The sequence below is a fragment of the Desmodus rotundus genome, chromosome 4 (genome assembly GCF_022682495.2).
Source record: "Desmodus rotundus isolate HL8 chromosome 4, HLdesRot8A.1, whole genome shotgun sequence".
Taxonomy (NCBI): domain Eukaryota; kingdom Metazoa; phylum Chordata; class Mammalia; order Chiroptera; family Phyllostomidae; genus Desmodus; species Desmodus rotundus.
This window is the reverse complement of record NC_071390.1, coordinates 157,297,514-157,312,218: the sequence shown is the minus strand read 5'-3', so window position 1 is coordinate 157,312,218 and position 14,705 is coordinate 157,297,514. Positions and strand designations below refer to the sequence as shown.

Below are 14,705 nucleotides of genomic sequence, written 5' to 3'. Positions count from 1 at the left end.
TCTCATTCAGTGCTGCTTTTAAACAGATAGAAAGTCTTCTGGAGGAAAGATAGCCGAATGTTAATATTGGCCATCTCAGGGTGGGATTATAGGGGTCTTGTGCTTTATATTATGTTTGAATTTTTAGTAATGTATTACTTTTATAGTCAGAAAAAGAAAGTTACATTAATATTTTTCAGGGAAGTAAAGTATCAGCTGAGTTCATCTGGCATAGTATTACAAGAAACCTGTCTGATGTACTTTTTATTTTTGTGGTTCTATATGGCTTACTTTTTGTGATTGAGCAGAGAAGGGTATCAAGCTGGTGTGACCCTGTGAGCCCTAATAGCAAACTTTGAGGGTGTCAAAAGGGATGGGACTCCAGCCCTGGCCTATGTGGCTCCATTGGTTGGGTGTTGTCCTGCAAACCGAAAGGTCAGAGATTCGATTCACATGCCTGGGTTGCAGGTTCAGTCCCCCATTGTGTTTCTCTCTCACATCAATGTTTCTGTCCTCTTTCTCCTTTCCTTCATCTCTCTCTAGAATCAATAAAAGAAAAAAAAAGAAGGGTGAAACTGGGGATTATCAAAGGATAAACCACTGGATTACTTCTTGAGATGGGTAGTGTTTGTTTTAGTTTGTTTTCTGCGAGTTTTGGATCAGGAAATAAGTTAGAAGTGATTTAGGAGTTTGAGAACTTTCTTATCAATCCACCAGAATAAATTTTAGTGCATTCTTACATATTTAAATGCATTGCATTTTTAAAAATTTTAGATTAGTTGTTCCCTTTTTCGTGCTACCTTGTATGTGGGTTACTGTTTGTTTCCTCATTGCCTAGCAAATACCAACTATACAAGTGTTTTTTACTGGCGTGTTTATAATTAAAGGGTAGTCTCCATGAGCAGAAGATGAAAGAAGCCAATCACCTTGCTGCCGTCGAGATCTTTGAGAAAGTCAACGCCTCCCTGCTGCCACAGAATGTCTTAGACCTCCATGGACTGCACGTGGATGAAGCTATAGCACATTTGATGGCAGTTTTACAGCAGAAAACTGAAGGTGGGGCTATGAAAATGACAGGTTTTCAATACGAAATGAGCCTTTGCTTTTATATTAGTATCAATTACAAATTCAGGAGAGTTTGGATGTGCAGGCTGAGGAGATCTGTGCTACATTAACAGATGTTTATATTAGGCTTATTCTTCAAGGGAACGCTCTTAGAAAAGAATTGTCATTGACATGGCCATTAACAGTTTATTTCCCTGTTTTGTTCTGTTCGTATTCCTCTGATGTGTTTTTAAAGGAAGGGCATAGTGTAATCTAGGAATCCTGAGACTTAAAAGTGGGACTTTTCAGGAATATTACACCTCTTGTTCATTAGACATTTATTAAAGCTCATAGATATTTATTAGTTGTCAGTTCAATAGATGGTTAATAAAATACAGAAGTAAATAAGGTGATAGAATTTTTACAGGATTATCACAAAAGGCAGACTTTGAGTGTCTGCATTATGGTGGTACCCCGTTTTCCCTTTCTGCTTGTATTTTGCCTTTGCAGCTCAATAGGAAAGGCCACTTCTTGCCTCTTAATCTAAATTTTTCCTCTTCCCAGGACTTTGGATGAGGATCTCTTTCATGTTTCCATGTTTCAGTATCATGTCCTTCACATACATTAAAGTATCTTGTTGGCTTAGCAGCTTGTTTTCATTTGGTGATCAGAAGGTAGCACTTAGAAAAATTCAGTCTGTTTTAGTTACACAGATACTACTACTAGACGTCATGTCCTTTCTTCACCAGTATAGTATTTTTGAATTCTCAACTTGGCTTTTCTTTATCTCCCTTTTATCACGGAGTCATAGAGTCCCATGCCTCAGTCCTTACCTTGTGGCCCCTTAGCCCTGCCTTGTCATCGACAGCTGTGTTGTTCTGGTCATTGATTTACATATATTTTAGAAAGCTTTACACTATACTTCATATAGATTTCTCAATTCAACACATATCACTTGTAATTAATTAAATACTTGATTAAATATGGTTCATATAAAAGGTAGAAGATTCATCTATCATAAAAAACATATTAAAAAGGTTACAGAGTAATATAATGAACACCTTAATATCTGTATATACAAGTAATGAGCAATAACATTTCACCCTACACTCTTCATGTTTTTTTATTCCTTTCTTTGTAGTCTTCCAAATTCTTTTCTCTTTCTTCCCTCCCTTTCTAGTGGAAATCAATATCCTTCTGTTTGGTCTCCATCCTCCCTGCCCTTACTGTGTGTGCATTCATATATAACCAGTCTGTAGTACTCCTTTTGTGAGTTTTAAATAATGAACACACACGGTGTCACACTGTGTCATCAGCCAAGCCGCTTACTTTATTTGTACCTACTGTAGTTTTCAAGATTGCTTAGCTTGATCAACCTGGTTTTAACTGCTGTGTAGTATTCTGTGAATGCTTCATAGTGTATCATTCCTCTGTGGTGGATGTTTAGTTATAATGAACTTTATTTTGCATGTCAGCATGTACGAGTACACTTGGTCACTTTTTCCTAGTTTTTTATATAGAAAAATTAAAAACCTACTGGGAAGTTGAAATAACTGTATAATAAACACCCATATATTCTTTTCCTAGATTGATTAGTTTTGGCCACATTTGCTTAATCTCTCTAAAACTGCTTTATACTGAACCATTTAAAAAAAGTTTTTAAGCATTGTGGTACTTTACCTCTAAATATCTTAGCTTGTTTATCACTTGAGAACAAATTCATTCTCCTACATAATCACAATACCATTCTTGCTTTTATGATATTTAACATTGTTTTAATAATATTGTCCCATATACAGGCCATATTCAGTATCCATTGATAATCCTTGGTTAAATCAGTTATTTTATTGGTGATTGCATATGGTGTTTTATAGTTTTGTCCATTCCATGTTATTAGCAGATATTCTTTGATGAGGGACAGGATTCCACTCCTCCAATTGTTTTTGTTGATGTTGTTTTTATATTTTTAAATTATATTTTATTGATTATACTATTATAGTTGTCCTGATTTTTCCGCACCCCCAGTCCCTTAGGCAATGTCCCCACCGTTGTTCATGTCCGTGGGTCATGCATGTAAGTTCTTTGGTTACTCCATTTCCTATGCTGTACTTTACATCCCCAAGGCTATTCTGTAACTACCTATTTGTACTTCTTAATCCCCTCACCTCTTCACCCATTCCTGCACACTGCCTTCCCATCTGGCAACCATCAAAACACTCTCCACATCCATGATTCTGTCTCTGTTCTTCTTGTTGGCTTAGTTTGATTTTTAGATTCAATTGTTAATACATATGTATTTTTTGCCATTTTATTATTCATAGTTTTGATCTTTTTCTTAAATAAATCCCTTTAACATTTCATAGGTTTGGTGATGATGAGTTCCTTTAGTTTTTTCTCATCTGAGAAGCACTTTATCTGCCCTTTGATTCTCAATGATAGCTTTGCTAGGTGGAGCAGTCTTGTCTGTAGGTCCCTCTCAACATGACTTTTAATATTTCTTGCCAATCCCTTCTAGCCTACAAAGTTTCTTTTGAGAAATCAGCTGACAGTCTTATGGAAACTCCCCTGTAAGTAACTAACTTCTTTTCTCTTGCTGCTTCCAAGATTCTCTCTATCTTTAACCTTGGCATTTTAATTATAGTGTGTCTTGGAGTGGGTCTCTTTGCATCCATCTTGTTTGGGACTCTCTGTGCTTCCTGGACTTGCATGTCTGTTTCCTTTACCAAATTAGGGAAGTTTTTCTTTCATTATTTTTTCATATAGATTTCTGATTTCTTGATCTTTTTCTTTTCTTTCTGGCACCCCTCTGAGGAGAATGTTGAATCTCTTGAAGTTGTCCCAAAGCTGCTTACACTATCCTCATTTTTTTTGGATTCTTTTTTCTTCTTCTTGTTCTGATTGGTTGTTTTTTGTTTCTTTATGTTCCAAATGATTGATTTGATTCTCGGCTTCATCCACTCTACTGTTGTTTCCCTGTCAATTGTTCTTTATTTCAATTAGTGTATCCTTCGTTTCTGACTGGATCTCTTTTATGCCGCTGAGGTCCTCACTAAGTTCCTTGAGCATTCTAATAACCAGTGTTTTGAACTCTGCTTCTGATTGATTGCTTATCTCCATTTCGTTTAGTTCTTTTTCTGGAGTTTTGATCTGTTCTTTCATTTGGGCCATGTTTCTTTGTTTCCTCATTTTGGCAGACTCCCTGTGTTTGTTTCTATGTATTAGGTAGAGTTGACTTGACTCTGTGTCTTGGCAGTGTGGGCTAATGTCGTAGGTGTCCTGTAGGGTCACAGCATCCCCTGTCACCCCAGCTGGGGACTCGAGGTGCACCCTCCATGTGGGCTCAGTATACCCTTCTCTTGTAGTTGAGGCTTGGTTGCAGTTGGCAGATCAATGGGAGGGATTTACCCAGGCCAGTCAGCTGCTGGGATTGGCTATGACTGCTTACCACCAACTTCCACACTCCGTGAGAGCTGTGCAGGGACAGGGTGGTTGTGCACGGTCTGTAGCTGTCCACTGGGTGTGCTGGTGCTGAGGTTTCCCAGGTGGTACAGGCCAAGATCAGCCCTCACCTTTGTTTTGTCCAGGACCAGTCTGCCTGAGCTAAAAAGCAATCTGAGATGGCTGCTACTTTTGCTGGGCTCGAAGATTCCCAGGCAAAGCCAAGCTGTGAATCTAGGCTGGCTGCTTCTAGTACAGGGCCTGGGGATCACGGAGGCTAACTCTTGCTTGTTTGAGAGGGTTTAGGAAGTTGTGAAGCATGAGCCAAGACCCAGCCATTCATCTGAAAAAGCAGATTGGTTGGGTCTGTAAGTTGGGTGAGGCAGACTCTCTGGGGACCCCCAAGGTGGAGTCAAACGGTGTTAGCCAGGTTGATGGAATCTGGGATATGGCACCAGCTTGCTGACTATGTGGATTTGTGTAGGGAGAGTTTAGAAAAGGGACAACGGCTTCTGCTTGCCTTGATGCCAGACAGTTCAGTTCCTCTCTTTATGCCACTGGTGCCTTTCCAGCTGCTACCCTGTTGCTGGAGCTCAGAGGAAGTGAGTCTGAGTAGGTGAGTCTGTGTGTGGGTTCTTTAATAGGAAGTGCTTTGGGCTCCAGCAGTTTTTCACTGACTCAATCCCCCACTGGTTTTTTTTTTGCAGCCAGAAGTTGTGGGTACTTATCTTCCTGGCACTGGAATCCTGGGCTGGGGCTGGGACTCCTTGCTCCTAAGATATCCCTCCCAAAATTTTATCTACTACATGTGGGCAAGGGACCAGCCCATTCTGTGTCTGTGCCCTTCCTACCAGTCTGGATGGATGTGGTTTTTTTAATTCCATAATTGTCAGACTTTCTCTCTCTTCCTCTCTCTCTAAATCAATAAATATATCCTTGGACAAGGATTAAAAAAAAATGTCTTTCTGGCCTAGAATCTAGTCAGTGAAGATTACTGAATCATTTATATGTAGAACCTTTTCAGCATTCAAAAAAACTTTTGAATAAAGACTGAATAAAGTGTAGGTATTTCTCTCAGTTTGTAGATGAGGAAACTGGTTTTGAAAGTTTAATAAAATGGAAAATAAGTGTTGATAGGGATGTGGAGAATTGCAACCCTCATATATTGCTAGTGGGTATGTTAAATGATACAACTTCTATGGAAAAGGTTGGCATCCCTCAAAAAGTTACACATAGGGTTACCATAAGACACACAGTTTTGCTCTTAGAGAATTAAAATCCATTTACACAAAAACTTGTATATGGGTGTTTATAATAACAAAAAAGTGAAAACAACCCAGATGCCCATCAGCTGATGAATGAACAAATGTGGTGTATTTGCACAGTGGAATATTATTCAGCCATGAAAATGAATGAAGTACTGATACATGCCACAACATGGAGGAACCTTGTGAACATTATGCTGTGTGATAGAAGCCAGATACAAAAGGCCACATGTTAACATGATTTCCATTTATATGTCCAGAACAGGCAAATCCACAGAATCAGAAAGTACATTAGTGACTGCGAGAAATGGGGGAAAGGTGTTGGAAAGGGGGGAATGTGGAGTAACTGCTAACAGGTATAGAATTTGTTTTTGAGATGGTGGAAGTTTCTGGAATTAGATTGTGTTGATGGTTGCACAACATATAACACACTAAAAACTACTGAATTGTACATTTTAAAATTGTAAATTTTATGTTACATGAATTTTATAGCAATACAAAACTTACAAGAAAGAAGAAGTTAAATAATTTGTGTAAGGTGGTAGATGCTTGGTCAGACCCAAGATAGAAATCCCTTCTGGATGCCGAGGCCCATTTTGCTGGCACCTGTGGTGGCATGTAGTTTCTGTCCGTCACCACCAGGTGGTAGTATTGTTGAATAGAAATGTGTCCAGGGGAAAATCTATGGCTCAACCCTAAATTGCTTTGTCATAAAAGGTGATTGTCAAAATTGGGGATGAAGTAAAACAAAACAAAACAAAAAGATTATCTCACTCTTATGTGCTTTATGGTTGACCACCCACGAAGTGTTTTTGCCCCAAATACACCAGAAACATATAAAGCTTTAGATCTCAGGACTACCTTTTAGGGAGTTACAGGGAACAGAACAACATGTTAAATGGCACCAGTCAATAAAATCCAGACTTTGGAAATCTAGGATAAATGATACAATTTTTTCAACAAATTGTAAAGTAAAATACAGGGAGAGGAAGAATCTTTAGATTAAAATTATTTAGGAAGTATATCAACCAAATGCAGTGTGTGAATCTGTTTTAACTCTGATTGAAACAAGTCCCGGTAAAGCATTTTTTGAGACTGTTTGAGGAATTTCTTAGTCATTTTTAGAAACGTGATATTAAGGAACTATTTTTAATTTTGCAAGATATGACATTGTATTTTTTTAAAGAGTCCTTTTTGAAATACATATTGAACTATTTATAGTTGAAATGGTAAGAAATTTAGGATATGCTTAAAAATGAGTTAGTTTTTTTAAAAGGTGGTAAACAGCAGGCATAACCTAACATTTATGAACCTAAACATGTACGTTAATTTATTCAACAAACATTCTTTGAACACCTGCTTTATTTGAGGAATGTGATTCAACTAGAGAATATTTTCAGAGCAGTAAGTATAAACAACAAGGGAGCTGATGAGGGAACAGTAGTGATGAGGGGATTATAGTTAATTAAGAGATTTAAGTTTTATTACAGTAAACCTTGATTTGTAATTCCACATCCGTAAATAAAAATGCACAAATAATAACTGTATAGTGTAAAAACTTCTTACATAGTGAGTACCCTTGTATGTCTAGCACCCAGCACAGTTGAATTTTGAACACAATATTGCTTGAAATATTGGATATGGATTAGAGTAGAAATGGAGATCTTAAGCAAGGAAGGAATTAAAAATTCAGGAGCAATATATCCTCTTAAAATTCCAGGCTAAATATTGCCCTGGAGATACCAGACTTGAAAAACCGTCTGTATGTGGATCTGCTGTAGTCTTAGGACGACTTGAGCAAAAGAAATGTGGAATGTTTTTGTTAATGTATTTATGTATTTTATGCTAAAGGTCAAAACTTGTGCTATTTATAACTGAGGAACAATTATTAAATTCATTAAATCAACTCTTACTAGTAATAGGTTTTCAGAATTTTATTGCAGGTACTGACTTTTAGGATTTATATGTTTGATTTTTTTGAGGTTATCACCTGAGTAGGAGCTGTGGTCTTTTAAGAGTCTCCGTTTCATTCCATATTTAAAAATCATCCCTGATCCGTGTGGCTGAGTTGGTTGGGCATTGTCCTGCAAAGTGAGGTTGCCAGTTTAGTTCCTGGTCAGAGCACGTGCCTGGGTTGCAAGTTCTGTTTCTGATTGGGGCACCAGTAGATGTTTTTCTCTCACATTGATGTTTCTCTCCCTCTCTTTCTCCCTTTTTTCCCTTTTCATGTAAAAAAATAATAATCTATTTGGAAGAATTTCTTAAGTTAATAATTGATTATCTTTAACAGTAAGACTGCAGTCTGTGCTATAATTAGTGGATTTGGTGTTGCCATTCCTGGTGGGAAAAAGGTGATATTCTTTTTAAAAAAATTTTATTTATTTATTTATTTTTAGAGAGAAGGGAAGGGAGGGAGAAAGAGAGGGAGAGAAACATCGACGTGAGAGAGGAACATGGATCAGTTGCTGCTCATGGGCACCCTGTCCTGGGACCAAACCCACAACCCAGGCATGTGCCCTGACTGAGAATCGAACTAGTGACCTTCCGCTTTGCAGGACCACACCTAAGCAGTTGAGCCATGCTGAGCCTGAGGGAAATAGTTGCTTTATAGTCCATCTTGCTGCTTATGAAACAAGCACAGATAGGCTAAGTAACTTGTCCATAGTCATAACATACAGTCATTTAGTGGCAGAGCTGCTAATTAGACCAAAGTTGTCTGGCTCTAGAGTATTTAACTAATAGGGTTGTTGTGAAGATTCTTAGTTAATAGATATGTCACTTAAAGCAACGGCTGATTCCATGTGTGTAATAATTTTTAGGTATCAGTATTACTGAGATTATCAGTACTTCAGAGAGAAACTCCGGTAGCACAAGGAGATCTCCCTCTCCACAAGGAAAGAAGTTCCACTTAAACTTTTAGGCAGATGAATTGCGTTGAGGGTTCCATACTTAAACAGTGCTGATGAAACATACATTTAAAAACATCAGTGTGGAGGCTTTTTAAAATAACAAATCTCTAAATTCCTATGAAAATTATTTTATATGTGTTTTGAGTAGTTCAGGGTTTTTTTTTTTTATTAAGGATATAACTGAAGTGAGTTTTAACTGTTGCAATTCCTGTTGTGACAGAATTTAAGCAGAGTGGTGGCAAACCCTACCTCTCTGTGATTACGGGGAGAGGAAACCACAGCCAGGGAGGAGTGGCTCGCATCAAACCAGCCGTCATTAAATACCTCACAAGCCATAGCTTCAGGTGAGTACAGACTGCTGTTACCAGTAATGGCAGTTGCCCGTGTAGATAGTAAACATTAAGAGTGCACTCAGAGCTGTTTGTTAGAGTAGCTAACTAAATTCCACCATCTAATTTTAGCCCCAAAGTCATGCTTGAATTAAGATGCTACTTTCCCTGTCGGATTTATGATGTCCAGTAAACCAGAAATGAAAGAAAAAAATGTGTGTGTTGTTAAAGTAATCATCTGGCAAAACTATTCCTATCATAAATTTAAAATCTAAAAGAAAGCAGATATATTTGTACGTCTTTGATAACACATTATTCAAGATAATTGATTATCTATATCATAGTTTAAAATTGCTGTTTGATTATTCATCTGAAAGGAGATAGATATATGTGACTTTTGAAAGAATTGGGGAGCTTCTGATGAAATTGGTTATAATTCAGATTGTTTAAACTTCAGCAGAGACACTGTAGCCGCTGTGAATGTATATATCTTCATAAGTTAAATGCCATTAATGATTTTAGTTGACACATATGAAATGCTTTTTTTTAAACTAAGTGATTATTATTCGAATAATAGAAAACAGTAAGGGAAGTCCAAGAATAAAGATCTGTCGATGGACAGATCCCTGAGGATGTGTATCTTCAAGTACCCTGTACCCCCTACTACTTGTTTCAGTTAGTGTAGCATATTGTGTTTATGTCATGTAATAATATGTTGTTAGGCTACATTATAGAAAAGGTAGCATTAATTCTGAGCGTGAAAAGAGGTGACATTTCAGTTGCTTTTACAAAAGGAGTCCTTAGACTGGAACATTATCATGTTGTGATTAATGATCTATTTTAGAGACTAGTTTTTTAAAAAAATTTCACACTAGAGTATTGAAACTATTTCATGGCCTGATAAATCAGACTTACCTGTTATACTGGAGATTTATTCTTGGTATTCACTTAATGCATAGAAATAATGTAACTGAGACATCATCTTATCCTTGATACAGCATGCTGTTCTTCATGAAGGTCAAATTCAGGCTTCAGAGTTTTGATAAATCTTAAATTGTAATAACTATTAAGTTAGGAATCAACCCCAGCCTTAGGAATGTATTTATTTTGACAATAGATTAAAAGGAACATAAGTATAGATACTGGTCCTGGATATTGCCTTAATAACGGAGAGTACTTAAATATTAAATAGTAAATATATTTAGTATAGGCATTTGGAATTGATTATAAAATATATTTGTAACCAATTTGAAACTTTTATCTTTGAAATGACTCTTTTCTCATTTCTGCAGGTTCTCTGAAATTAAACCAGGGTGCTTGAAAGTCATGCTAAAGTAAAATAAACATCCTCAACTCAGAAGGGTGAAGGTTTGTAGGTTAAAATTAGTTTTATTTGCAGTAATTTAGTCAAGTTTACTGTTAACATGCATTTTATTAGAAATAATGTCCAGTTATAAAACATAAATGTTTTCAATGTTTTTCAAAATTCAAGAGAAGTTAAAACTTTTATTGAATCAAATGCCAAATATCTTGTCTGTTAAAAATATTAAAGATAACTTTTATTGATTACAAAATGTCTTAGGAAAATTACCAGATCCAATTTTAAAGTTTGAAAGTGTGCTAATTCTTTCTGAGAGAGGAAATGTTATCTTTCTCTTAATTGTAGTTTGACACTTAGTGACCCATGATCTAATGGTGTCTGGTAGAGGTATTTTAAGCCTCAGAGACCTGTTCATGCCTTTCAAAGGCTGCTGCTAAAAAAAGAAGTAGTGGAAGCAATGAAAGAAAGGAAAGCTAACAAAAACACTTGAATGCTGTTTGATCAAAACTAAATACAAAAAAATCATTTTATTTTGCCATATCTTAGAGGGACACATGCTTTTGTACTTTCTTCTGCTTTGTATTTATGTATGATCTTAATCTCCTAATATTTTCTTTTTTCCGTGTGTGCATTTTCTAGGAGAAAAGTTGGGGTCTGAGATTATATTGCAGTTTTATACCTTCCATAGGCAGAAAAGTTTTCAGAGAAGGAGAAATGGTTAGATATCTACCAGATGTTGCTGTGTTCATAGAACTGCTTCTAGAACTGTCTGTAAGTGGTATTTAAGGTAGTACTAAAGAGCTATCTTTTATATTGAGGCATGTAATTTCTAAACTGCAGGAAGGGCAGAATCCTGTTAATTTTGAAACAAATGTAGAAAAAATTTTAATATGATTATAAAAAGAATCCTTACCATTTAAAAGTTTTTACCTTTTAAAAAGAGCCAACTTCTGAAAGAAAGCCTTCATTGACTTCTGTGTTTTGCTCAGCTGGAAAGTCCTGTTAGTATCTCAATTGAAGTTTCCTTTACACAAATTTAATGTGGTAAAGTATAATTATCCAGTAGGAGACAGTGGTTAAATAAATTTGACTTTGTATATGGAGAATAATTTCAACATATATAATTTTAACAAACAATTGTGTTGCTTAAAAAATCATTTGGATCAGGAATTATAGGATTGAGCCATTATTGAAAGAATCCTGAATTACAGAATGGTTTTCTACAATAACAGACATTTTAATGAAAATAAAACTCAAAAACACATTTTTATATATTATGAAAGCATAGTTTTAAAGGAAGAGCTGTCTCGTTAAATCTATTTCCACAAAAACAAAAGTATATGTTTATTATTTAGAAATGGTTAGTGACTATCTGGTATTGAAGTATTATTCATATTTTATGTTTGTAATAATTTGTTAAAAAAAAAGATGCCAACAGTTTAGAACATGTTTTTTAATGATGTCGAGAAGAGTTGTATACATTACAAATAACACAATTTCTTTCAACAACTTAAAAACTACAATTGTTAATGATATAAAATATTTTTATGTATAAATTAATAAGATGTAAAAAATGTGACTAACAATACTAAAGTCTAGAGTTATTTGAGTGTGTAGCTGCATATTCATTTTCGGTGTTTTTATATTTCCTGATCCCGTTGAAAAATTGCTTCTGAGCACTTCAGCTAGATTTATTTTAGTGTTGTTATAATTATGCTTAATGTGGGAGCAGTCAAAACGAACAAAAGGTGAGGTTTTTGTGGCAGAAACCAAATGAAAGAAGCTCTGTTTATATTGTATCAACTTTAATTTTATGCTTTATTTTGGTAAGTCTAGGGTATTTCTCAATCTTCATTCATAAATATATAGGCACATTTTAAGCATCATATGTGGTTTTATGAAGTTGTTTAATCCTAAATAACCCTAAACTGCCACCTACCCCACTATTTACTATGGTTTAAGCAACACATAATTATGGAAACAATTTTTATAATTGCTCCTTTATTGCTTTGCCCATTTCTAAATCTTATGTGCCAAAGGGGAACATAGTTGGGGATCATCAAATTTTTCACTTTTGCCCATTTCTAAACCCTGTGTGCCCAAAGTAAAGATAGTGTGGGGGTTTTCAAAGTTTTTATGTATGGTTTATTTGTGTTAGCACACGATTCATTAGAATGGCTCTTTGCAGACATACTAGTATTTTAAAAGTGCAACACTCTGTAGTTCGGAAGGTTTCAGTAACAATTACCTTTCAGTAGTCGTTACCAGTATCTGCCATGGGGGGAAAGAGAACTAATGTGGAAACCGCAGGAGACAGTTGGACTGAGGGGACCCTTAACAGTATTTTCAGTCCATCTACTTCCTTAGTTGAACCTGAGAACTAGAAGCAGGTTGTCTCCTGTTTATTAGCTGTTCCTATATTCCTGTATTATTTTCAAATTGAGGTTTCTTCCAATTTATTAGTGTTTCCATATTATTTGCAATTCTGTGGCCTTTAAATATAGGACATAGTGTATGGTAGAAATCCTGACTTGTATTTTAAAGTGTCTTCTTGTATTATAATACATTTTGAGAAGAAAAGCTAAACAATTATGTTGCATTGTTTCCGATTCTTTATTTTTGTTCTTTTTCTTTTTAAATTCAAGTGTTTTGTATGCTTGGAAAAAGGGCACACATATTAACAAGATTGGCTTTGAGCTTGAAATTGGAAAGTTTGAAACTCAGGAAATTGCTCTGACAATGTCTTAACTGCTCTTAGTTTAAGAAAATGACAAAATGTACAAAAAAGATACAAAAATACTGTTTGCTGGGTTTTTTTTTTCCAAGTGCTTTTTCTAAGTGCTTTCCCATTGTGCAATGAGGTGAAGTTTGGTAATTTTCCTGTGTAGTGGTTAAATATTGTTTATTTTTATTTACATGTTAAAGAAACAAATTTAAATGTGTGGCCAAAAGTAAGTTTATGTAGATTGTTTGTTAATGGTGCTTATTTTTAAAATGTAATTCAAGTTTACAATATTAATTAATGCCTCTTTAGAGAATTTAATAGAGAAACAAGGCTGGAATACATCTATATCTCGAAGAACCTTTTGGACGTTCACATTGTATGAGGAGAGATTTTATCATTTTCCATAAAGTTGAGCAGTTGACTGTAACAGTCCAAATGATGAACCAGTTATTAACAAATGACTGAATTAACCATGAGACTTCTTATTAAAGTACAACGCTGCAGCTATCAGTTGGAGAATGTATAACACAGTTTTCAGACAGTGTATCAGAAACAAAATGTTTTTATTTATACTATAAAGAAAATGTAATTTTGCTGTTAACTACTTTTTTATTGAAAATGTTTTATAACTTTGCTTCAAAAAATTTCTTATGAAGCCATTTGCAGATTACATACTTAATTTAATAAAATACTTTAGCCACAGTCCAGTGTGAGAAAATCTTTCATTTGATGTGGTAGGGTTAGTGGTTTAAATATTAAAAAATATTTTTATGTGTATTTTTGTAATCTCAAGGGAAAAGTATTAAAAATTTTCATTTCTATACCACAACTTTATTCTAGTTTAAATTATTTTGTTATAACAAATATGGGGTCCACTTTTGAACTAGATAAATGGATTAGCTAGGTTTATCTTTTCACACCCTTTTACCTTTTGACAGATGTATAAAATTAAGATTTGTGTCTCAAAGGGACTCAAATAATACTTTAGTTAATATTAAAGACCTTTGAACTTTAACTCCAAAGCAGAATAACTCATTTAGCAACTTAAAAACATTTATTTGATGAATATTTATCGAATACTTGTTACCGGGGATAGAGTGTGAGATGGAGCTTCTATCTACAGGTATCTCAATTATTCTCATCAATTATTTTGTGTATAGTGATACATACTATGGACCACTTTCATATACATTATATTTTAAGACTCGAGAATTTTTTTATATAGGTGTCTTTAAAAGGCTTAGAGAAGTTAATGGATTTGCTAGTTAGTGGCAGAGGTATGACTGGAACCTAGGTTCTCTGACTCCTAGTATAGAGCAACTTCATCTTATCAAAAGGGTAAGAACTTGAAGAGATGATATCCTATTCCCAACGGAAAGAGATATGGCTCCACAGGGTATGTCTGTGAAAATCTGCCGTTTATAAGTCTGCCTTTCTCCTTTATCCAAACGAAGCTGATGTTATGACTTTTCCCAATGCAAAGAGAGAAGTTCACTTCTCTCTTAATATACAGTTCCAGAGGTATAGAGTCTAGGACTGATGAATGTGCTCTTTTACATGAAGATTTTGGGGATCTAAGATCCTTTTAGTCTAGCACTCTACCATACTCAAGGTGTGGCCTTCATTTTTCTACGCTAGAGCTCTAACCATCACACATCTACATTTTGTTGGAGGAAGGACAAAGCAAGGAGTGAT

At 35.2% G+C, this 14,705-nt stretch overlaps 1 protein-coding gene across 7 annotated transcripts in view; it reads left to right on the top strand.

Moving 5' to 3' along the window:
• Positions 1–14,111, top strand: part of N4BP2 (NEDD4 binding protein 2) — a 212,197-nt gene extending 198,086 nt beyond the window's left edge. For all 7 annotated transcript variants that reach the window (XM_045182825.3, XM_024573702.4, XM_045182824.3 and 4 more), the window contains 3 exons: positions 867–1,035; positions 8,856–8,979; positions 10,257–14,111. In XM_045182825.3, coding sequence (XP_045038760.2) covers positions 867–1,035; positions 8,856–8,979; positions 10,257–10,302 — 339 coding nt within the window. In that variant the 3' untranslated portion in view covers positions 10,303–14,111. The remainder of the gene's footprint in view (positions 1–866; positions 1,036–8,855; positions 8,980–10,256) is intronic.
• Positions 14,112–14,705: the final 594 nt, after the last annotated feature.